This window comes from Chelonoidis abingdonii, chromosome 9 (assembly GCF_003597395.2).
Source record: "Chelonoidis abingdonii isolate Lonesome George chromosome 9, CheloAbing_2.0, whole genome shotgun sequence".
NCBI classification, from domain to species: Eukaryota; Metazoa; Chordata; order Testudines; family Testudinidae; genus Chelonoidis; species Chelonoidis abingdonii.
The window spans coordinates 46,947,869-46,972,632 of record NC_133777.1 but is presented as its reverse complement, the minus strand read 5'-3'; the positions used below and the strand labels follow the sequence as shown (position 1 = coordinate 46,972,632).

Here is a 24,764-nt window from a genome sequence, read left to right as displayed (position 1 = left end):
CACAGTGAGTCCACAGCTGATGCACATGCTACGGGGATGGATGTCATCAGCGTATGGTTGGCAGAGAAGCCTATTGGCATTTCCATGGTACCTTGCATCTTCAAAGCACTGTACTAGCATGGACTCATGCGTGATCCCTGGGGTTGCCACATCATGTCATGATATAGTGTCACAATGCATTGCAACAGCCCACAATATATTTCAGGGCGCTTTAAAAGGTTTCTAAGACCAACTTCAAGGTCATGGGACTGCCACCTCAAAATCAGGAGAACCCCCTCAACATCAGGACAGTCCAACAGACAACCTTGGCTCTTAAGCCCAGAGACCCTCCATAAGAAGCCACAAAATCCAAAAAGTTACAAGCACATTTAATCCAATTCCCAGAGAGTCGTTTGACTCTGAAAAGAGCAAAGCCTGAAGCCGTCCCATCTCGTGCTGCATGCTCTCATAAGCAGCATAGTATCAGGCCAGGTCAGCATTTGGGATGTGAAACTCCCAGTGAAAAGCCAAGATGCTGCACAAAGTGGTGCTGGCAATTCAGTCACGGGGGAACTCATCCCTTGGATTCAGTACTGAACAAAAGCCCCAGCCTGATGCTAATGGGCATTGTGCTATGAGACGCTTCATGTTTTGAAGAGATATAAAACTGAACTTCTGACCCCATGTAATCAGTAAGGTCCCACAGAGCCCTTTGTAAAATTACACCTGTTATCCCTTTTGTCCTGGCCAAGCTGCACCTCAGAGAAGTACATTGTGACATCCTAAATCATCTGTACAGATTCAATGCAGGAAAGTAAAGGGATCTGTCACTTCCTGTCCTAAATTGCAACATACTGTTGCCATGTGCTATGGAACATGAAATAACACATGTGCATTGTTTGCAGATTGTTTTTAATTTGCTTTGGACACATGCTCGGTTAAAGGTATTATTTATGTATAAAATGATTATTATGTACAGAATTTTTTTCCTGGTGTGATCAGACATAAACATGGTGTGGCTGCAACATGGGAGGTTAGATGAAGACAATGGGAGTTGGATCAGGCCCTTGTTGAATAGGCAAACACATTCCAGACTTCTTGGTTGTGGCATAATAAGGACACATCGAGGAACCAGTCAGTTGACTCTGTTTCCCAAGATGTATTATCAGGGAGTGGCAAAGGGCTGCTCATCCCCCAACCAGCAACAGCACACAGCAGCCAAAAGAAGAAGTAAAACCAGTACATGAGTCTGTATATATGCTTACACATGCACGCGCATATATGGGCATATATGGGCGGAACTGTGATACTATGATTGGGTGATCAGTCAGTCAGGCTTTCGTCAGTGCTAGAGCAAAGAGAAGCTGAAATAACTCCAGGGGAAATGAAAACGACAAGCTTCTGGCTGTTACTCTGTAACCATCAGCTTCCTCTGTGGCAGGTGTTCACTCCCTTCACAGAAGGAAACAGCCAAAAACGAAGTCTCCGCTGTCACTGAACAAAATTTTTATGAATTGTACACTCCCTGACATGCCCCCAAAGGCCCCGCTCTCCCTTTGAACAACCCCTGTATCGTGTGGGTTGTGACAATGGGATTTGGAGGCAGATCAGCAAGCAAAAGCGCAACAAGATCATTTAATGGACGAGACCATGGGCCTTCCACATCTCCAGCAGGGACAAAGTCTTTTGCAGGACGGGCACTGTAGAACAGCAGGCGCAGTTAAGGTTTGGACCAGCAATCAGAAATCAAATCCTTTAAACTCCACCCCTTCATCCTACCCCTTCTCTGCACTACTCAGCTCTGTCAACAATGTACAATGAAAAGATCATCTGGATCATTTTAGGCTTAAGAACTCATTCACCCACAAGCACCAGCCATCATCTGACCAGCTAAAGTCTGGGCTTTCCACGGTGTCTCTGCAGCATCTCTAGCTAGTCATTACATGATTGATAAAGAGCTCTGGATAGCCCAGGGGTGCTTAGAAATCAGCTCTTCCTAAAAAGGAAATGGGACAGCAGTGCCACCTGAAGTTAAGTTGAAAATTGCATCTCTGCTCTGGTGTCCTGCCTCCAAGGCTGCACCACATCTGAGAAAGAAGAGACAGTGGCTGTCTGTGACAGCCAGTCTGCTGTGCCAGGCCAGACTGATCGCTCTCTGGTAGGGAATGGTATCCAGAAAGCCATAGTTTGAGTGGGGGTGGGGGGGGACATAAGCAGGAGAATCCTGCTGCAGACTGCAGAGGTTTGAGCTACGGAGTGGAACGCAGGGATCCCAGGAGTTGGAGGGTAGCTGTCCTCTCTCTGTGGTTGGTAAAACCAGAACCTCAAATCCCAGACTCCTTCAAATTTCAGGGATGCAGGATTCAGATGCCAGGATCCAAATCTGTCCCTGCAGTTTTGGTTCCAAATCCAGAAAGGCCCTATTTTCCCTGTGAAGAGGGTGGGATTTTCAAAGGGGCTTAGCACTGGCCGAACTCTGCCAACTGTCCCTGGGGGTTTCACTATTGACTCAGTAGAAGCAGAGTTTGAGAAAACAGAGTTATTGATCTTCAGGAGAACCCAGTGGGAGGGCAGCGAGAGGCTCCCACCCACGGTTCTCCTAGCTTTGTGAAGCTGCTCTCCCAGTCCCAGCCGTGGTTTAAATTTCATGTGCCTACCTCAGAGCTGCCTAGAGCTGACGAGATCCAGCCTTAGCCCACAGACATGCAGGTTTTGATGGAGCTACTACCCCAGTGTACTCCAGCTGAGGATCTAGCCCCAGACAGCTTTTGGCATTCCTGCCACCAGTGCTGCATCCAGTGCTGCAACTGAAAAAACCCCCACACAGCTCTGCCATCTGCTCCCCCCACCCTCCTTCATGCCCCACATGCCCCTGTCTGACATATGAACCAGGCACAAGTTTAGAGGTTTGTTTTTTAAGACCTGCATTGACTCCAAGATTCCTGGGCACTCAATCCTGCTTTGACTGACAGCCATTGACTGCAACTGGAGCAGGGTTTAGATTTCACAAACAGCGCTTTCCCTCAGCATGGACACAAGGTCCCCGGACTCCTGGTTACTTGTCTTATCTATCTCAGTCTTGGGGGGCTGCGACTGCATGGGGTCACAAAGCCATATTGGGGGGCATGACCTCTTCCCATTCTTTATGGCTGGATGGGATGGGACAAGGAATTTTATGGAAGGGAAGTCTTGTAATTTTTTTCTGAGTACATGGTATAGAAACAGTTGAGAACCACTGATTCATAACCATCTCTTACTGGCATTTATCCCATGTGCAAATTTCTCTAATTTGGGAAGCGGGCGAGGTGCCTGGCTTAGATTTCTCACTCATGAGATGAGTTTCATTTGTCTCAGGCTACAGTATTCCCTGGTGTTCTTGTGGTGGAGGGATATCTTTCATCCTACAAAATCCTTGGGGATGGATGAACTTGCTTATGACTAGGAAGCGCCTTTTGCCGAATTTCAAAGCCAAGCAGATACTGTGGCCGTGTAGGTTTGATTCGATCACATACTTGATCAGGCTCACATCCTACTTAAGCTAGACCATGAGAAAAGGAGAAGGGAAGGAAAAAACAGAACGAAGAGTGGGCAGAGTAAGAAGCAAATATGAGGAAGACTGGGTTGGGAGCTGGGGGGAGGTGCAGAAAAGGGCAAGAGAAAAATATCAATGACCCAATCCATGCAGCACCTCTGTTGCAGGCATCACTCCTATGCACTGGGTGGCAGAATGTGTCCTGAACAGATAGCACAGGTTACTCCTTAGCTAGCAAAACAAGTTGGTTGGGTTTTTACATTGAATCATGCTTTAAAGATCCCTGGGTTTAAATTACAGGGGAAGGGTTCATGAACTCAACACAGCTATGCCAAAGCCAGCAGCACAGGTCAACAAGCACTGCCTCCGACACCAAGAGCTTCCCCAGTGCTGTTTGTAAAGTTTGGTTATGACCCTGAAATAGCTTCAGGTGTAAACTCCACATATATCACAATCAGCCTCTGGAAGGGGAGAAACTAGGGCCAGTTACTGGTGTAACTGACATCAGAATCTAGCCCATAAAATCTCAAGGGTCAGATCCTCAATTGGTGTAAATTGGCATCACACCATTGAAGTTTATGGAGCGAGGCTGAGTTATACATGCTGTCAATCTGGCCCATGGAGGGAAGGTCCTTCAGTTGATCTCCTTGCCAGCACAGGATTGTTCTCAATGTTTTGTTATTTTAAATTCCTCCAGAGAGAAAACTTCTCCCCCTTCTCTTAGGAGACTGATGCTTAGAGGTGATGGCGGGCTGGCAGCTGGCAGGGCATTCTCCATGAGGGCCCGAGGGGCTGTGGAATTCCCTGCCATCCCTAGTCCAAAAGACTGGTCAAGGGCAGGGCCCATTTGATTCAGCTGGCCTTTGCAGAGAGGAAGGGGACCAAGGCTAGGGCATGCCATGGAGGTGTTGGTGTTTGATTGGGTGCCCCTGGCTGGTGGAAGGAGTGAGCTGATGTTTGCCATCCTGGTCTCGTGGTTTCAAATGATCGGCAAGGTGCTCCGAGCTGAACTTGGGACTTTTGTATTTGTCCTCACTGGAGACAACATCCATCACCAGGACAATAATGCACCTCAGTTGCATGGGACCTCCCCCCTGTGCCCAGACAGGGGTGAAATTCCACCAACTCCAGGGGAGTTCGGCCTGATTTACACCCATGGGAAAGAAGAATCCGGCCCCTCAGAGCCCATTCCTCTCCCTGGTGCCATGCCCAATGCCTATGCTCGGTAAATAAACAGGGCCTGACTCTCAGTTCCGCGAAGGTCCCTTTACACTGTTCTGGCAAGGGGCGCTAAAGAGGAAGAAAATGTGCTACTGTTCCTCCCTCAGTGCTAGTCTCTACTCCCACTCTACATGGCTTCGGCACCCATTTTAACTGTACGTGCCCCTGGTAGGGTGACCAGAGGGCAGGTGTGAAAAATCGGGATGGGGTGGGGGGTAATAGGAGCCTATATAAGAAAAAGCTCCCCAAATTGGGACTGTCCCTATAAAATCGGGACATCTGGTCACCCTACTGTTGGGGCCCATAACCTCTGGGCAGTTCCCTGTCTGGCTGCAGGCCCATCACCGGTAGCCCCGCAGGGGAAGGGGGTTAAGATGTAGCAAGATCCAGGCACGATTCCGGAGAGCTCCTGGAGATTGAACAAGATCCGGGCTGGGCTGGCAGAAGAAGGATGCTCCGAGGAGAGCTGGCGCGCCTGGGAAAGAAGTTGCGGGCGCTCGGCAGGTCTTGGTGGAGCGGGACGCAGCCTTTGGCACCAGGAGAGGGGGCTCTCGGCCAGGACACAAAAGGCGAGGGCGAAGCGGCGAAGAAGGCAGGGATCAGAGGAGGGCTGAGCTCTGACTTCGGGCCAGGGAGCCTGGCTGCAGGGCGGCGGAGCCAGACGGGCAGATAGACCAGGAGAGAGAGGAGCTGAGGACACCCTGCGCAGGGACTGGGTGCCGGGCTGCCAGGCAGGGGGAGCAGCGGGAGAAGCCGAGCTGGCCCAGAGCCGCCAGCCCCTAGCGGGGTCCCGCATGGCCCGGCTGTGAGGTGTGCGCTGGGGAGGGAGTCCAGGGCGATGCTGCGCCTGCTGGAAGCCGAGCTGCTCTTCGCTTCCCTGCTCTCCGGCCCCTTTCCGCCGCTCTCCGGGGATCGGCAGAGGTGAGACGCGGGGCGCTTGGGGCTGCGGGGCGAGGGGGCCGGGCCGGGCTGGGATCCGAGGCAAGCCCTGGGCTCCCGCTGGGGAGCAGCGAGGCCCCTGGCTGGGGTGTGTGGGGCGGATCCGGGCCGGGGCGCAGCGCTCTGCCGTGGCGACCCCGCCCCCCCGCCGCAGTTCTGCGCTCGGACCCCGCCTGGGAAGCTCGAACGGCTCCTTCCCGTAAGGAGCGTGACGGGCCGGGCGCAGCTTTTGGCCACTAGCCGGCACCCCCCGCCTTGCCCCTCCGTAGGTCACTGGCGAGCCCGACGGGACTCTGCTTACACAGGTCTCTGGTGCCTGGCACCTACCACTTGTCCTCAGAGCCATTGAGCTCCTGGGGCTGAGCCAGCACCTACTATTCCAGTCCCGGGCTCCCCCCAGCTCTGCCAGTGCCCCCCAGTCCTCACCTGCAGCCCCCTGCTATTCCAGTCCCGGGCTCCCCCCCAGCTCTGCCAGTGCCCCCCAGTCCTCACCTGCAGCCCCCTGCTATTCCGTCCCGGCTCCCCCCCAGCTCTGCCAGTTGCCCCGTTCCTCACCTGCAGCCCCTCCTGCTTTCTCAGTCCCTGGGCTCCCCCCAGCTCTGCCAGTGCCCCCCATCCCACTGGCAAGCCCCTGCTATTGCCAGTCGGCACCAGCGCGTGCGCCCCCTGCAGCCCCTCTTAGCCAAGTCCGCCGTCCATCGCACCCCTAGTCCCACCTAACAGCCCCCTGCTATTCCAGTCTGGGCTCTCCCCAGCCTCTGCAGTGGCCCCTGCCCAGTCCTCACCTGCAGCCCCCCTGTATTCCAGTCCAGGCTCCCCCCCCCCAGCTCTTGCCAGTGCCGCACCCCCCCCAGTCCTTACCTACAGCCCCTGCTATTCCAGTTCCCAGGCTCCCCCCACTCTGGCCGTGCCCCCAGTCCTCACTGGCAGCCCTCTGCTGTTCCAGTCCCGGGGCATCTCCCCCAGCACTCTGCCAGTTGCCCCCAGTCCTCGACTGCAGCCCCCTGCTATTCCAGTCCCAGCTCCCCACTCAGCTCTGCAGATGCCCCCCAGTCCTTACCATACAGCCCCCTGCCTTTCAGTCCCGGCTCCCCCAAGCTCTGCAGTGCCCACCAGTCCCACCTGCAACCTTCTGCTGTTCAGTCCCGGCTCCTCCCCCAGCTCTGCCGTGGCCCCCCAGTCCTCACGCTGCAGCCCCCTGCTATTCCAGTCCCAGGCTCCCCCCTAGCTCTGCCAGTGCCGCACCCCCTAGTCCTCACCTACAGCCCCCTGCTATTCCAGTCCTGGGCTCTCCCTCAGCTCTGCCAGTGGCCCCTGCCCCAGTCCTCACCTGAAGCCCCCCTGCTACTCCAGTCCTGGGTCCTAATGCAGCTCTTTCACTGTAGGTCAATCCTTTGTGTGGTTTTGTTTAAAGGTGCATTTAGTGTTGGGCTGACAATAGCCCTGTAGATGACAGTCCTCCGTGGATTTGTCTACAGGGCAGGCACAGCATGGGCCCTGGCAGCAAGAGCTTCCCCTCCTCTTGAGTGTGGAGAGAAGAAAGAGTTCAGTCTCCATTGTGCATTCAGTCCCTTGCCTCTCTTCTGGGAGGGCCACCAAGGGGTTGCCAATTAGTGTTAATTGCATTTGGCAGTTGTGCCCTAGGAACTGGACCCATTTCACACAAGCCACTGAGCAGCCCTCAGCTGGTAGATGACTTTCAGCGCTTGCAGCCTGGGCCAGCACTGAACTAATGATCTGGCAGCAAAGGGATCCAGACCCTGTTACTAATCCCCAGAGCCCCTCCGCAGCTCAGAGCCCCAAGCCCCTATGCAGTTCAGTCTGGCCCTACAGCATCAGAGTGCAGCACGAACTGAAAACTGGGCCAAGGTGTGTAATTGCTTTGTAATGTGGACAAGTGGGGGACTGGAATAAACTGAGCTCAGTGGGGCCCCATTGCGCTAAGGGCTGTACAAATGTGTCTGAAGACAGCCCTTGCCCCAGAGAGTTTATCATCAAAAGCTACTGCAGCCTCCAGTGTCGGGATTACCACATGCCTTTGCCCGTCCCGTGGAGGAAGGATCCCGGGGCCATGTGATTCTTGTTCTCCTGAAGGGGTGCTTGGAACAGGCTTTGCGCACAAACACCTTTCCTTACCCCTTCAGCATTTGTAACTGAGGTCAGGGAGCTGAGTTCCAGCCTGGTTTAAGAAGGACTAACTCTAGTGACTCCACTGACACTACATCTGCTTCCATCAGGTCCGAATCTGACCCCCTGGGAATTCTGAGGGAGGAAGGACTTCAGATTTGGGCTCCGATTCTCTTCTCATTTACAGGAGGGAAAATCAGACATAACTCCCTTACAGTCAGTGGGGTTACACCAATGTCAACCTGGGGATAAGAGTGAGGCTCCAAATCAGGCCCGTCTGTTTTGTTAACATGTTCGGTGCTGCAGGACGAGAAAGATCCCACTCATCTGCAAGACAGACAGACAGACAGACAGACAGCCTGTCTGAGCAGAATGATTTATAGCTAGCCTCAGCTGGCATAAACAGACACGCTCGCTCTGTTGACTTCAGTGGATCTATGCCAACGTACAGCAACTGAGGCGCCGACCCGCAATCCCCTGCCGCACGTTTTGTGGAGCGTCCAAGTAAATTGTTTTTCCTGGTGTTGCATAATGGAGTAACTGGAAGCAATGACACATCTCCTGATGCCTGTCAAAAAAATATCTGCAAAAGACATTGCAGACACGCCAGTTGTGTTGATGGGGCCAGTGCTGCCAAACCTCCTACCCACAGCAGCACAACAACTTCCTCTCCTCCCCATGACACATGAACACTCTGCCTTACCCAGCTCCCAAATCACCGCATGATGTGAGTCGGTGTGGTTTTCCGGGCCACTCTTAGACCCCCCTCGGGGTTGTTACTGCTGCAGCTGGCTCAGATGTTACCAAGGAGCCCAGCCAGAGAGTTTAACAGTTGTTATTTTTTTTTTAAGGAAAGACATTTTATTCTCTAAACAGTTACAAGGAGGCCCCTGGCCGGAGCAGATTTCCCCTCACCCCAAATCTCCAGAAAGCCCCGCAGATGCTGCTGCAGCCTCCCCTCCTGTCACCACTGGGTGGGGGTGTTTAAAGGGGGCATTTCTGGAGCCCTCCTGCCCCAGCAGGGGGCCCTGGTGAAGTGGGCGACCCCACTCAGCTAGCCCTAGCAGGTGCAGAGGCTTCATTCAGGCAGCCATGGGGGGCAGATGCTGCCAGGGGAAAGCTGGGGGGAGTCCCCGACCAGCCCCTGTGACACCCCCACAGGTCAAGCCAGAGCCAGGTCAGGAACTCAAGGGGAGCCCTCTCCCCATTTCACCCAGCCACACTCGCGCATGGAACCCGCCCCCGCGGCTCAGACGGCAACCGACTCCCGCAAGTGGTTCTGTTGCTTCACCACGAAGATCTTCTGGCAGGAGACAGTCACCAGGAAAGTGTTTTCCCCGAACACCACTGATAGGTGTTTGAACTGGGAGTCGGGGCCACGCTGGAGTTGGAAGCCGCAGGCTGTGGTCACCAGCTCTGAGATCACCCCGGCCGTGTGCTCAGCGTTCTCCAGGTCACCGGCCAACGCCAGCACGGCTCCGTTGCAGATCACCAGGTAGCCCAGCTGGTCGGGGATCCGCTCCAGCCCCTGGGTCAGCGCCGTGGTCATCTCAGGGCAGCACAGTTGCCTGGGAGGGGGAACTCAGTGACTGAAGGACGAAATAGGTTGGATGGAGTTTAGAGAGCATTTCAGGGAGGTTCCTGTGAGCTGTGGAGGAGTGCCGCCAGGATGACTTTGGCCCAGTGCAGCATTGCCAGCTCTTGCAATACTGGATGTTTTGGTTAAAGCCCTAGTTCCACGAGTCATGTGATCAGATGAGACGCTCAGCTTTTGTTTTTAAAAAAGTGAGATTGTAGCCCAGGAAAGTTTGAAAAGGTGACTTGAGGGCAGCCTCCTAGGCTAAGAAACCAGAAGGCAGCTATAAAGAGCCCCACCTTTATTACTTTAAAAAAACTTTTATGATATTTAAGCCTCTCTTATGACTTTTGGGGGATGGACTCCTGCTTGTTTAACATTTGTGGCAGGCAACACTGCCAGTGCAACACACAGACACACACAGACACACACACTCTGAAACTCACGAGCACTCTAAGTCAAAGACAAGTTGCCTTTCCTGCCCTGCTTTTAGACACAATCCATACACTGGGGAATGAAAACTCCCTCATACTCTGGGGGTTAGGTTTTGTCAACGAAAAAACTAACAAGATAACATAAAGAACAGCTACCACCTTCTCCCCAGGCTTGGCAGTTCTAATAATAGCAGTAATTCCCTTTGAGTGTTCACTAGCCAGTGTAGCAAAATCTTCATGGGCTGGTGATCACTAGCTATAACCAGCATGACGTTAGCTAGCGCTCACTCACTATCAGAGGCAGGCATGTGACTAGATCACCAGACAAAGCAGGAGTGATACCACCTAGGGCTGGAAGATCACTAAGCACTGAAGGGATGCCCTTAGCTAGGGCTAGAAGACTCTGGCTAGAGTGCTAGAATGTAACTTCCCAGTCCGAGCAGCATGTTGCTAGCAGATCATATCAGGTCACTATGGGTAAGGGTAAGATTATGTCATGGAGGTCACAGATTCTGTGACTTTCAGAGACCTCGGTGATGTTTTCCACCAGCCCTGGGGTGGAGGGGCAGAGCTGTCAGCCAGCAGGGACCCTGAAGTTTTAAGCCGCCGTGGGTGGCGGGGGGACCCTGGAACTCCCAGCCTCTGTGGAGCTCCCAGCAACTCCAAGCTGCCCGGGTGGTAGGTGCTGGACCCCCCCACCCTTCTGCAGTGGGGCTTGGGCTCCCATCCCCCCTGCCCCTCCACTCGTGCTTCAGTCCTCCCTCTATCAGCTCCATTTGTCACAGTTATTTTTAGTAAAAGTCAGAGACAGGTCACAGGCTTCCATTAATTTTTGTTTCTTGCCTGTGACCTGTCCCTGACATTTACTAAAAATAACCTTGACAAAACCTTAACCTAATAGCAAGGTAAAGGCAGGCAGGACACTGGCTAGGAGCCCTGGCCAAGAGCAGTATATTTTCATGAATTGGGTGTAACCTTGTCATGCCTTGGGTTAAAAACTCATTGAGGTTGATAGGTGTGAACTCATCCTTCTGTTAACATGACTGTAAACATAAACGCCACCCAAGACAAAGGTATGTGTGAACTCGTCCAGGTGCTTCTGGGCTGAGTATTGCTTGGGATAGGTTTGTATGGGTGTGCGAGAGATCACACTGAAACTGAGGACCCAGCCAAGAACAGAGAGGAAAAAAACAAGAAAGCCTAAGGCCTGGTCTGCTCTATAGATTTAAGTTACTCTAAGCTGCCTTCTGATGACCTAACTCTGTAAGTGTCTACACTACAACATTGCTCCCACCAATGTAAGTCGCCCACTACACCCACTTAATCACTCTGCCTCCGCAAGAGGCATAGCGCTTAGGTCGACGCAGTTAGGGCTTGACTCGCCTCTCGGGTCACAAGTATCCAAGGGCACTTGCCTGTGATGTGATCTGTTTGGAGGGACAGTTAATTCTGACAAATACAACCTTAAGGACCTCATGTCACTCCAGACCCGAGGCCAGTGAGCGAAAGCCACCAAACCGTGTCTACTGACAGGTGCTTATGACGCCCAGGTGGGACAGGCTGATGTGGCTTTAGGAACCAAGGCAGCCTGCGATCCGATCTGGAAGGAACAAACTAGACTTAAACTCCTCCTTCCTCTTTCCTGCAGCGAATCTTGTCCTGAGAATAAAATCCTGACCATGGAATATTCCTGCATGGGAGCAGATGGGACGCCAGCCACATGCTTACGGTAAGTCATGTGCCTCTCTGAAAGCTCAGGGCAGGAAAAGGGAGGCATCCCTAGCACCCCAAGGATTTTGAAATTGGGGGGCATCTAGAAGGCTTTTTCTTCCCGATAATGAGGATAAAGAAACAGCTGACAGCTCTTAGGATAGAGTGACTGTGACAGAGTGTAATCTAATGGTTAAATCTGGGGAAACAGGAGCCAGGACACCTGGGTTCTATCTCTGGTTCTTCCACTCTCACACCAAGGGCAAGTCCCTTCTGCTGTCTGTGCCTCGGTTCCCATAACTGTACAATGGGGATAATAAGTGCACCACAAGGAGTCTGATCCTGCATTGCTTGCACAGTCACAGCACCCAGGCAGAGCCCCAGCTGGTGTAAATCAATGTTGCTCCAAGGACTCCAGTAGAGCTATGTTGACTGTGGAGAATGTGAATGGGTGAGGAATGCAGGATCAGGCCAGAGGGCATTCCGGGCTTAATGAGTTCATATTTATAAAGTGCTTTGAGACTCTCAGATAAAACACTCACAGTATCATTGTTGTTACCCAGACCTTCTCCAGTGAAACCCTCCCAGGCATGACCCAGTCAGGGCTTTTGCCATGTGTGATCTATAGCCCTATTGAGATCACTAATCCTGTACCAGAAACAGGAGGTCTGAAGTGGCCAAACCCAAACCATGTGTCTCTCTGAGGCAGCCCAGCTGAGCACCAGATGTGGCCAGCTTCCCTCGGACCAGCGTCATCTCCAGTCAAAAACAGTCTGGCAGCTTCCAGTCATTGCAAAGGCATTTTTTAATGCAGACACTCCAGCATCTTTTGGGCAGCGCCAAGGGAATTCTTGAGCCTTTGGAGACTGGAGAAATAGAGCAGTGTGGAGTTTTGGGAGAGGGCTGAATACACCCAGCCATCTGCTGAAAGAGAGATTGCAGACGTACATGGCAATTCTGTGCCCATTGCACTGAATCCTTGGGTCTCTCTTTGGCTATGTCCACACTTACTGTGGTGTGTCGAGTACCAACGTGCTACAGTGAAAGGCAAGTTGCATCCCCACTTGTCACTGCAGTGTGTGTCTACACTTTGCAGTGAAAAGCTCTGGAAGGGTTGGGAGGCAGCAGGACATTGCACAGCTACAAACAGCAGTGTAGATGGGAGTCACTGCTTGGGTGTGCAGAGAGCCATGTAGGATATGTACCCTGGGGGATTCAGCCATGTAGGGCACTCGACTTGCTTAAGCCGTCCCACACCATCTACACACTATAGACACCCATGGGTGTGCAGTGTCCATACTCTACACCCCACCATAGACGTACTTTTTGATCCAACAGGTTTGTAGTTGCATTGCCTCTGCAATACTCCAGGTGCTGTCCACACTCACGCATAGAGACAGTATATTTTCAATGGCATCTGAGTGGTTTAGGAACCTACATCCCATTTCAAAAGTGACTTAGTGCCAGATTTTAAAAGGTATTTAGGTGCCTAACTCCCACTGAAATCAATGAGAGTTAGGAGCTTAAATAAGCTTGAGGACCTGGGCTTTAATACTTTGAGTTTTAATGAAAGTCAGCGACACCCTGGGCTTGTCTACACCTATATGCCACAGTAGCACCTCAGAATATACACAATCTACACTGACAGGAGGGATACTGCCACCAGCATAGGTAATCCACCTCCCCGAGAGGTGGTTGCCTGGTCGATGGAATAATTCTTCCGTTGACCTAATGCTGCCTACACCAGAGGTTAAGTCATCTTAACTGCACTGCTGTGGATTTTTCGCACCCCTGACTGATTTTGTTAATTTGACCTAATTTTCTGGTGTAGATGAGGCCTTAGGCTCTTAAATCACATGTGTAAATGGGACTTGGCCACTAGGTCACATAGGGCTGGTCGACACAGGGAACTGACATCAGCACAGCTACATCGCTCAGGAGTGTAAATAGCCACAACATCGAGCGACGTAGTTAAGCTGATGTAACCACTGGTACAGACAGTGCTGGGTCAGTGGAAGAATTCTTCCATTGACCTAGCTACTGCCTCTCGTGGGGTGTGGAATTAAGCAGCGGTTCTCAAACTGTGGGTCGGGACCCCCATTTTAATGGGGTTGCCAGGGCTGGTGTTTAGACTTGCTGGAGCCCGGGGCTAAAGCCCAAGTCCTGCTGCCTGGGGCCAAAGCCAAAGCCTGAGCTGCACCGCCCGGGGCCGAAACCCAAAGGCTTCAGCCCTGGGGAGTGGGGCTCCGTCTTTGGCTTCAGCCCAGGCAGCAGGGCTCAGGTTACAGGTCCCCTGCCCAGAATTGAAGGAGGGGGAGGCAAGGCTCCGGTGGGCTCAGGCCTGAGTCCCCCTATCTGGGGTCATGGAGTCATTTTTGTTGTCATAAGGGGGTCGCGGTGCAATGAAGTTTGAGAATCCCTGAACTCCAGTGACAGGAGAACCCCTCCCATCGCTGCAGTGAGTGTCTACATGCAAACGACTGGTGCAGCGGCAGCCAGGAAGATGTTACCCTATGCTTTAGTTAAACTGCAAGTTATTGGGCTCAGTGTAGGCATCACTAGGTCAATTTCTATACTCTGTGCCGTGTAGGTCAGAGAACATATCCAAACAGTTCCTTCCGGCCTTACAGAAAATTGGATAAAGCTATATCTGAGGCTGCGTTAGGGAAGGGGATAGCGGATACAGTCAAAATAGTTAGATTTCAGATCAGTAAAGGAAATCAATAACTACCATCCCCAAGTAGCCCTGTGCCAACATCGGTAATGTTATCCAGAGGAAGAAGCAGCATGTTTAGGACACCCCACAATGATGGGTGGGGCAAAGGAGAGGGGGAGGAGTCAAAGAGGACCCCTAGGCCTGAGTGTCAGATGGGGTTGGGGGTGTGATCAGTAAGGATAGAGGAAGTTGGAAAGGTTAGGGAGGGAAGATGGGGAGATCAGTTCAGAGAGGGCGAGATACAGATTGGATGTAGAGAGGCAGGTCAGGAGAGGGGAGGTACAGTTATGAGTCACTGGCATAAAGACAGTGGCTGAAGCCGTGTGAGTGGATGAGATCCCCCAGAGGCCAGGGGTAAAGAGAGACGAGGAGGACAGATCCTTGTGAGACACCCAGGCTGGAGGAGGAGAAGACCCCACTTAGTGAGCCACTGAAGGAGCAGGAGGTAAGAGGAGAGGAGAGAAGCACAAATACTGAGTGATTATATGGAGAAGTTCAGATGCCTGTTGTAACTAACCAGCCCCCTTGCAGGAGGAGAGGCTGAGAAGTTACTATTGCAAAGCACAAGGGTGTGCAAACTCCCCCACCCCACCCCTGTGGAACTGGAGTGGGGTAGAGTTGCCTCTCTCAATCCAGTGTTCTGATTTCGGAGGGCAGTCCCTGGAATGGACCAGGTCTTGCTACCTGCTCCGTTGGGCAGACCCCCGAGGTTTCTGCATGCTGTCACCCGGGCTGGAGCAGAAATTGGAAGCACAGTGGCTGGCTGAACCTTTGCCCAAGCTGCCTGCTGAGTCAGCGATGATTCCAGGGCTGGCTGGGAGCAGGGCCAAAAACCTTGCAGGGCCCTGCCGAGCTGAGCTTCCCCTGAACTCTTTCATTACTGCAGCAGCTGGGCTCCAGCATTTTAATTAGTGAAATTGTGCAGGGACGCAGAGGGGGAGTGAGAGTGGGGGAGTTATTCCATCGGGCATTTGCTGCTCCTCTCAGCATGGGCTTCAGAGTCAAATCAGGGCTGGGCTTGGCTGGGGCTCCCCCTGAACGCTGACTGGGAGGATGCTGAATCAGCGTAGTCTATGCCCCCCCAGTTGACATGCATCACATATTCTCGAAGTCCCCTCTTCAGCTCCAGCTTGACTGGCCTCAGCAGCCCCGATGCTGCAATCTGGAAGAGCTGCTAGGCCAGGTCCTTGGCCCCAGCCCCGCAGTACCCGGCGTAGCTGGGAGCAAGCAGCTAGAGAGGGATTTTTCTACCAGACCAGTCCCCAACACAAGACACGGTTGGTCCAAGGTGAGCTCCTGCAATGACTGCATTGCTGGTGCACAGCAGCTCAGGCCTTTGGTCTTTCTACCCCAGCCACACCCCTGTGCTGGGGTGGCAGGAGGGGGTAGCATACAGCTGGCTATATTGGCTCTTGCCCACACAGCGATTTCCCCTGTGCCAGGAAAATCTCCAGGTAATTGGCAAAACAGGCCTAGAGGCTGCTTTGTGCCACCAGACTGGTGCCAAGCTGGCTCAATGGGGACCAAGATCTGGTCTTCAGCTAGGGGCAGTAGAGCAGGGGCGGGCAAAGTTTTTGGCCCGAGGGCCACATCGGGTTTCAGAAATTGTATAGACAGCTGGTTAGGGGAGCCTGTGACTCCCCAAACAGCCAGGCATGGCCAGGCCCTACCCCCTATCTGACCCTGCTGCCTCTTGCCCCCTGATGGCCCCCCCCAGATTCCTGCTCCATCCACCCCCTCCCTGCTCTCTGTCAGCCTCCAGAACCCCTGCCCCTGACTGCCCCCCACCGCCCCATCCAAGCCCTTCTGTCATTCCTGAATGCCACACCAGGACCCCTGCCTCATCCAACCACCCCTTCTCCCTGTCCCCTGATCACCTCCTGAACCCCTGCCCTGACTGCCCCCCTGGAACCCCTGGTTTTCCGCCCTTTGACTGTCCTGACCCCTATCCACACCCCTGCCCCCTGACCACCACTCCAAACTCCCCTGCCCTCTATCCAACCCCTTCTTGCTCCCTGCCCCCTTACTGTGCTGCGTGGAGCACTGGTGACTGGCGGTGCTACAGCTGTGCTGCCTGGCTGGAGCCAGCCACGCCACCACACTGCACAGAGCACCAGGTCAAGCCCTGGCTCTGCAGCTGCGCTGCCCCATGAGCTCACAGCCCTGCCACCCAGAGCACTGTGCCGGCAGCACAGTGAACTGAGGCTGCAGGGAAGAGGGAACAGCGGGGGAATGGCCAGGGGCTAGCCTCCCAGGCCAGGAGCTGAGGGGCCGGGCAGGAGGGTCCCATGGGCCAGATGTGGCCCGCGGGCCATAGTTTGCCCACCTCTGGTCTAGAGCTTCCATAGATCGGGTAGGGAGGTTGTGGCAGAGGGCAACTTAGCTAGGCCACACAGTGCAGCCTCAGCAGCAGAACAGCCTTACTGAGATCAGACTTTGCCATGAGATTACAGAATGAGTAGAGGAGGGGAATGCAATGCATCTCCCCTCCCTAGTTTGGTATGACGCAGTCTGATGATATCCTAGGCAAGACTGTCCCAAGCAAGACAGTGAGACCTTCCAGAGCCATCACTGGGGTAGTCACAGTGTGAACGTCGTGTGATGCTTTCATCCCCGAGGACAATGTTTGAAAAGGAGCCATCCCAATTCTAGGTGGAAAGTTGAGCTCCAGGGAAGGGGAAGTACCGAATGACCGAGTCCGAAGGAAGAAAGTTATGTTTGGCTGGTGATCCGAGCTGGCCTGCACTGGGGATGGAGAAGGAAGGAACTGAGAAGGCCGCTCAGACCCCCGCTTTATGGGCCTCTCTGCCTGGTAGCACACAGATGGGATCTGGAGAGAGGTCTGCTCCAGTCCTCCTTCCCCCACCAGCCCGGAGGGGGCACCATGGCTGCAGCACCCATTCTTGAGGAGAGGCTCTGTATCCCCCTCACGCGGGGTGCTGGGCAGTAGTTTTACACTGGAGCATTCCCAGTGATGTCAATCAGGCTCTCCCCCCAGTGGGACAGCAAAATTCTTTTTCCTGGCAGAGAAAGCATGTTGTACAGACAAAACTACACAGGATCTTTTCAGGGGGCAAGACAAAGATGCCACATTTATTATGATAACAATCTGATTTATGACCAATAACTTATATTTTAATCCTTATACACACACATTATACCTAACACACACACACATCCATCAGATGTCCTGCAGCTGCTGCATAGTTACCAGTCCTGGACATAGCTTGAGTTCATGGCTTGATTTTGCAGCTTGGATTCGTAGCTTGTGGCGGTAACTGGCCAGGAAAGGCAGACACAAGAACTAGCTGGGTCTCTGTTGGGCATGCACTGGTGACCTTCCATGTTGGCAGCAGAATGTTACCCTCCAAAGTCTCCCATCTCACCCATCATTTTTGTAGGCTTTAGTTTGAATCCAGAATCTATAGGTCTTGCTGTGTCATGCTGCCTCTGGGTTTGGTGATTGATCATCCGTCAATTGCAGACCTGACTTTCAGCCTGGGACCTTGTCGTAGCTTCCTACTCAGATTTGAACCTTAGCGTTCATAAACTGAGAAGCTAGCATGAACCCTCTAAGCTTAATTACCAGCTTAGATCTGATATCGCTGCCACCAGCCAAGTGATTCCAGGGCTTGGCTCCCTCTGGTCTCCCAAAACCTTTCTCTTGGGGGCCAAGACTCAGAAGCCCTGAGTCTACCACAAAGGGAAATAACCCCCTACCCCTTGTCTTCTCTTTTACTTCCTCCCCAGGCTCCTCCGTGGGTTATCCTGATAGTTACTGTCTTAAACTCCTTGAATTACAAAACAGAGAGGACAATTTACATTCCCCTCCTTCTTCCCTGAGGCTGCACAGTTCACCCTCTGTAAATCTAACACAAAGAGAAATTTTCCCTTTCCTTCGTTCCTGAGCCTACCAGAGAAAACTTCAAAGCATGGTCTTAAAAGAAAGCTTTATTATAAAAAGAAAGAAAACACAATAACAATAGTCTCTGGTATCAAGTGACCAAATACAGGGTCAATTTCTTAAAAGAACATGAATAAACACCTATTCAAGGAATACATTAAACAACGCGAAAATAACGACTGGTAAAATAAAAAAAAGCAATAAAGCTATTGTAATTTCTACCTTTGTACTCACAACTTGGAAACTGAAGATTAGAAGCTTGAAGATAGAAAGATCCCTCTCATAGCCGAGAGACAGACAAAAGACCCACACAAAGGGACACACACACAAACATTCCCTCCCTGAGCTTTTAAAAATCCGGTTTCCTGATTGGTCCTCTGGTCAGGTGTTTGGTTCCCTTTGTTAACCCTTTACAGGTAAAAGAAACATTAACCCTTAGCTATCTGTTTATGACAGACCTGGCTTTGATCTTCCTTCTGTTGTACCTTTTCTTTTTAGGGTGGACTCTTCTTACTTTGTTAGGGCTCTTGTCTGCATCTTCAGCCGGTGGGGTTTGAACTCTATTTCATCAGGACAGGCTAGGGCTGGAGGCTGATTCCATCATCCATACATATCTCAGTCACACAGCTAAACTAAACTAATAAGATTACAGCAGGGTTTGAAAAAATGAAGGTTGGAGGAAGCTTTTACAAAATGGAGTGAGCGTTTTAAAATGGGGTTTGAATTACAATATGGCAAACAGTGAACAGAAGTTACAATGTAGGCAAGTGTAGTGAATGATGAACAGACGTTACATTAATAAAGTGAACAATTAAAAACAATTTCATTTATCAGTTCTACAAGCAGAAGAATGATCCTGTAGTTAAGGCGCTAGATTTGGACTGAGGGTTCCTAGCTCTGCCACAAGACTCCCTGTGTGGCTCTGGTTCCATCACTTAGCCTCATTGTGCCTTAGTTTCCCCAGCTGTAAAGTGAGACTAATCACGCTGCCCTATCTTTGAAGCGTACTGTGAGGCTAACGGTGCAAACGTTCAGGCGCTGCCTAGAGATTTGGGGGAAGAGGGCTGTATCCTAGGTCTTGGCTTCACTGGTGCTTTACAGCGCTGCAACTTTGTCGCTCAAGGGTGTGAAAAAACACACCCTCGAGCACAGCAAGTTACAGCACTGCCAAGTGCCAGTGTAAACACTGCCCCAGCACTTTAAGCTAATCCCCTCAGGGAGGTGGTGTACCTGCAGCGCTGGGACCACACTTGCACTTCAAAGCGCTGCTGCGGGAGCACTCCCACGGCAGCACTGTATGGCTGCAAGAGTAGCCATATCCCTAGACAGACAGACAAGTGGATCAGGAGCTCACACAATGCTGTCTGGCTAAATGAGACCCCGCTGTATTAGGGGGATGGGGTTTAGAGAGCGGAAAGGCTGTGGAAGGCCAGGGTGTATCAACAGAGAAACGCTGGCTGAAGCACCCTCTCCGGCCTGCACAGCTGCCCTCAGGAACTTGGTCTCTGTGCACAGAGCAGAACGCCAGAGTCCAGGTGTGCCGAGAGGAGAATCTTTGGGGAGGAACTGGGGGGAGCGACTGGGAGGGGCTAGGCCAGCGAGGAGAGATGCTCAGGGCCCAGGCTGTGGAGGAACAAAGGGTTAAAGCCATGGGTATGTACCAGTGCCAGATCTCGAGGTGCATTGTGAGGCTGGGGGATGGGGGGACTGGAAAGTCATTTTAATTAAAATGTCTCCACAGAGGGTTTGAGAAAACAAACCACAGGCTCCTCTCTGCCCCCGACTCTGTGGGAACACGGCTTTTGCTTTTAATTGAATTGCGCCACAGACATCTCCACTCTGCTGGGCTGTACCGTGCCTGGAGAGACACCCCACAGCTCGGCAGCAGCAGCCCAGGCAGGGCAAGGACCCGGCCCAGCAGGAGCCACAGAGAACTTAAAGCCAGAGCAGGAGGCAGGCATTGGGCAATGGATCGTTCCATCTACAGGCTGCTGGGACTAAGCCAGTGATAGGGATGGCAGTGGGACCGGTCCAGGGTTCTTCGCATGTGGTCCCCAGCCAGCAGTCTCATTTTGACCCTCTCACCTGCACCCTGGTTTTCGTTCCTTGTTGCCCAGGAATTAGTTGATTTCTGAGCTCTGTGGCCACGCCTTTCACCTAGTGGGCTCTGCACTTCTGCCCAGAATTCAGATTGGCTGGCAACGCCGCCACATCCAGCACAACCCTCACCCGGACTGAGCCCGCGCAGCCCAGCAGCTAGGGGAATTGCACTGACACGGATGCTGGAGCGCTGCCTCCCCAGAGATGGACATGGCTATTTTCTGCCCCTCTCCGCATTCTGCTAGATGGGCACATGAACACACAGCTCCCAAGGGGCTGCCGGTGTAGCCTCTGCCCTACCAGGCTCTTGCCCGCCCCATGGTACAGCAGGGGTGGGAGAGCGGGATGCTAAGGGGATGAGTGTATAAGAACAGGATCTCCTGCCTCTTCAGCTGGGCCCCCTCTCCAATGCAGAGCAGGATGAATCTCAGCAGCGTTTGCCAAGCGTCTCCTCCCAAAGACTCGGCCCTGAAGCTGCAACCCCTGCCCCACCAGCTGCTTTGCTGAGTTCTTTGCAGCTGACTCATCAGCCAGCCGTCATACTAACCTTCCCCTTCCCCCCATTCCATCACCCTGCACAAGAGGGAAACTTGTCCCCAGTCCACTCTCCCTAATGGCAAGGACTAGACTTGACTACCTGGGGTAGGTGCGGCCAATTCAGCAAACAGACCAAGCATCAGATCCACAAGAAATCAATGGACAGTGCCCCAGGCAAGGTCCTCAAAAGGCAGTGGCTCTCAACCATGGGTACACTTACCCCTGGGGGTACACAGAGGTCATCCAGGGGGTATATCAAGTCATCTAGAGATTTGCCTAGGTTTACAACAGGCTATAGAAAAAGCACTAGTGAAGTCAGTACAAACTAAAATGTCACACAGACAATGACTTGTTTATACCACTGTATATACTGTACACTGAAATGTAAGTACAGTATTTATATTCCAGTTGATTTATTTTATAATTATATGGTAAAATTGAGAACAGAAGCCATTTTCCAGTGATAATGTGCTGGGAGACTTGCATTTTTAGGTCTGATTTTGTAAGCAAGTGGTTATTAAGTGAGGTGAAACTTGGGGGTACGCAAGAGAAATCAGACTCCTGAGAGGGGAACAGTAATCTGCAAAGGCAGAGAGCCACTGCTCAAAGGCATTTCAGCTCCTGACTTCCAATGGCACATAAATACCTTTGAGGGCCAAGTGACTAGAGAGCAGTGCCTGCTGGACCTTGTGCTGGGGCACGCCCTGCTCCTGTCCTCTTTGCTCCGCATACACACAGACCTTCTCTTGCGTAGATACCACGGTGCAGCTTACGCACAGTGTTTCACGCCATCACCTTCCCCGACTCGTGCACGCACAGGATTTACAATGGCCTCTCGTTTTACCAGCCCTCCTCCAAAGGGGGCGGTGAAGAGGTGACTCCACCAGAGAATTCCCTTTTGTCAGGCCCGGCTTGGCTCGGCTCGCTGCCACCACACTCCATGCACTTCCTTCCCCTGCATTTTTATCCAGTCTCCTTATTAATGGGCTAATTAGCTCATTAGCTACCCCGGCCCCAATCTGAGCTGGTAATCAGCCTCCGCCCCAGGGCCCAGTTGGTTAACCAGTGACCAGAGGGCTTGTTCAGTTGCTGATTCCCAGCACTCATGGTCAGAGAACATCCCTGAGTCACAGCGCTGGAATGCGCAGTCCTTATTCACCGCTCTGGCCCTGTGTGATTCGTCCCTGAGTGCTCAGTGTCTGGGCGGGGAGACACACTTTAAAAATGCTTGAAAGAGAAATTCAGCAGGCAGCGTGGTCTAGTGGTTAGGGCAATGGACAGCGAGTCTTGGGTTCTGTTCCAGGCCCTGCCACTGGTCTGCCGGTGACCAGGTGTCCCAATTTTATAGGGACACTCCCAATTTTGGGGTCTTTTTCTTCTATAGGCTCCTATTACCCCCACCCCTGTCCCAATTTTTCACACTTGCTGTCCGGTCACCCTATCAGTGAGTCACTGCCCCCTCTGAATCTCTGTTTCTTCTCCCCTCCTGTGTCTGTCTTGTTTATTTTGACTGGCAGCTCTTTGAGGCAGTGATCTCTGCTGCTGTCTGCGTAGCCAGCACCTCTCGGCATCACTACAACAACAATCGTACTGGTGCACGTGTCGACTAGTTCTCTCCTGAAGCGCATCTCATAGACTCAGAGATTTTAAGGCCAGAAAGGGACCATCATGATCATCTAGTCTGACCTCCCGCCACGTCACAGGCCCCAGAGCCTCACCCACCCACTCCTGTAAGAGGCCCCTAGCCTCCGGCTGAGTTATTGACATCCTCAAATCATGGTTTAAAGACTTCAAGTTACACAGAATCCACCATCTCCTCCATGCTACCATTTGAATGTGTCCGCTTCTGGGATTCTATGAGGCTTCTCCCTTCTAGTGAACCTTTCCCCTGCACTTCCCCAATGCTCGCAGCTGCCTCAGATTTCATCAGCCCGCTTTGTCCCACCGTGGTTCACGCCATTGCCACATATAACGGCCCAGCGGAGGCAGATGCCAGGAACGTCTCTAACAGCCCCCCACCTTGTGGATTAAACTGGCTTTATGAAACATATTTCAGCAAAATCCCTTTGCTTTTTCTCTAATGTTCCCTGTTATTGCTGCAGCTCTGCAGCCCGATGGTTTGCATGGAGCTTATCCCCTCATAAAACTCATCTCCGCCTGCTGCTGCTCCCCGGGCCTGCAGCTAGATTAGCTTCCCTGTGTCCCTGAGACAAATGGCAGCCCTCACCCCTTTGCACTGCCTGGCACTCCCTGCCTAGGGGCAGGGAAGACTGGGTTTGCAAGATGCTTGCAGTAGGAGTTACACTGGGAACCTTCTCAGGATCAGACCCTTAGACAGCAGCCAGGCCGCTGGTACATTGGTGACTTGATCCCATGATTAGCTCATTGCAGTATCAGCAGGTTTGTTTGGTGATTTATGGGAGTGGGGCGTGGGATCCAGTGCTAACTGGTTCCAGAGCCAGCGATTTAACTGGGCACCTGCTAGTCTAACTGGTTTCTGCACCAGCTGGTGGAGCTAGGCAAGGATCATCCCCTGGTTCTCTGTTCAGCATTTTTAAAGTGCCCATCCCACCACAGAACGGAAGCACAAAGGGCCAAATTCATCCTGGCATTGGAGGGGCGCTCAGCACACAGACCTGCCTGGAGGGGGGGAGGGGGAAAAGGTGGCAAGGTGTCTCCCCTATATTGAAGTTGCCAGGGAGTCAGTTTGGCTCTGGCCCAGGGCAGATCAGCCCCAAGACCTGCCCTCACTTGTGTCTGGCCTCCAAGGACCATTGCAACAGCTGGGAATAGCCAATGCACAGGAATACACTGGCCATGACCCCTCTCTTCTCCAACATGCCCTGGTACTAGAAAGTCACATGGGGGTATGGCCTAGACCTCCCCCCCCTGCCCAATATGGACTCTGCCAGGATTCCCCCTATATAGGAGGAATTCTCCAAAGCAGAAAATACAGTTGGTTTAAGGGCCCTGTCACAGGGTCATCTGGACTCTTATACCCCCTGCATGGGAATTCAATTGACTTTCTTAACCAGACTCTCTCATCCTTGCTCTGTTCCCAGGGACGCATCTCCCCGCTTCCCGTCTGGAGCACTAAGCTGACCTTGGTTGGTGGTCTCTGCTCTGTTTCTCTGCTCTCTAGAGGGCCGGGATCACTCTGTCTCATCTCTGAGCCCTGGCTCCACAGCAGTTCCCAGGCAGTAGCAGCCTCTGTGCCAATCTGTTACCACGAGGTCACCACTGCCCTGCTTCTAGCATCAGGCAGATGAAACTTACATATCCCTGGGCTCTTTCTCTCTCATTAGAAGCATCCATTCACCATGCAGAGGTGGTGATGATGGATGTACTTCTCACCTCCCCTGCCACTGATCTCCTGTTCCCTTTTACCCAGCTCACTGTGAAACAGACATCAGGACAGAAATTGCATTGAGGGTGATGCTACTGCCTGTAGCAGCAAGGGAAACAAACCTCCATGCTGGGATTTTTTCTTTGACAGGTATTAGCCAGCACATCAGCCCAAATGAATAAGGCCTACCAAAGTGGATGGTGCAAAGGAAAGCAAAGCCCTGGAATTGTGTGTGGCAGGGGCAGGGGGATGCGGAGTGAAGATCTAAGATACTCCAGGACAAGCCTCTGCTAGACTGAGCAGCGGTGGACTAAATAAGTGTGTGTGTTGGGGAGGGGGAGGGTGTTAAAATTGTTATCTCTAGCCTGCTTCTTGCTTGCATCTGATGAAGTGGGTATTCACCCACGAAAGCTCATGCTCCAATACGTCTGTTAATCTATAAGGTTGTACTAAACGTCTGTCTCAAATCTGGACTTAGAGTTCAGCATCTGAGTGTTTACTGTGAACCTTCCCCAAGCTTATACCCAGCTTGGATCTATTCTCACTGCCACCAGCCAGGAATTTACAGGGCCTGACTCCCTTTCCCTCTCTCTGGTCTCCTCAACCCTTCCCTGGGGGGACCCCAAGAACCCAAATCCCTTGG

General features: G+C 52.5%; 1 protein-coding gene and 1 pseudogene across 1 annotated transcript in view; one reads left to right on the top strand and one right to left on the bottom strand.

Annotated features, from left to right (window-relative positions):
• Window positions 1–5,340: 5,340 nt before the first annotated feature.
• The window catches only part of LOC116836300 (collagen and calcium-binding EGF domain-containing protein 1-like), a 34,816-nt gene continuing 15,392 nt past the window's right edge, over window positions 5,341–24,764 (top strand). The window contains exons 1-2 of the mRNA XM_032799840.1: window positions 5,341–5,653; window positions 11,457–11,537. Coding sequence (XP_032655731.1) covers window positions 5,571–5,653; window positions 11,457–11,537 — 164 coding nt within the window. The 5' untranslated portion in view covers window positions 5,341–5,570. The remainder of the gene's footprint in view (window positions 5,654–11,456; window positions 11,538–24,764) is intronic.
• LOC116836301 (ragulator complex protein LAMTOR4 pseudogene) lies at window positions 8,646–9,355 on the bottom strand (annotated as a pseudogene).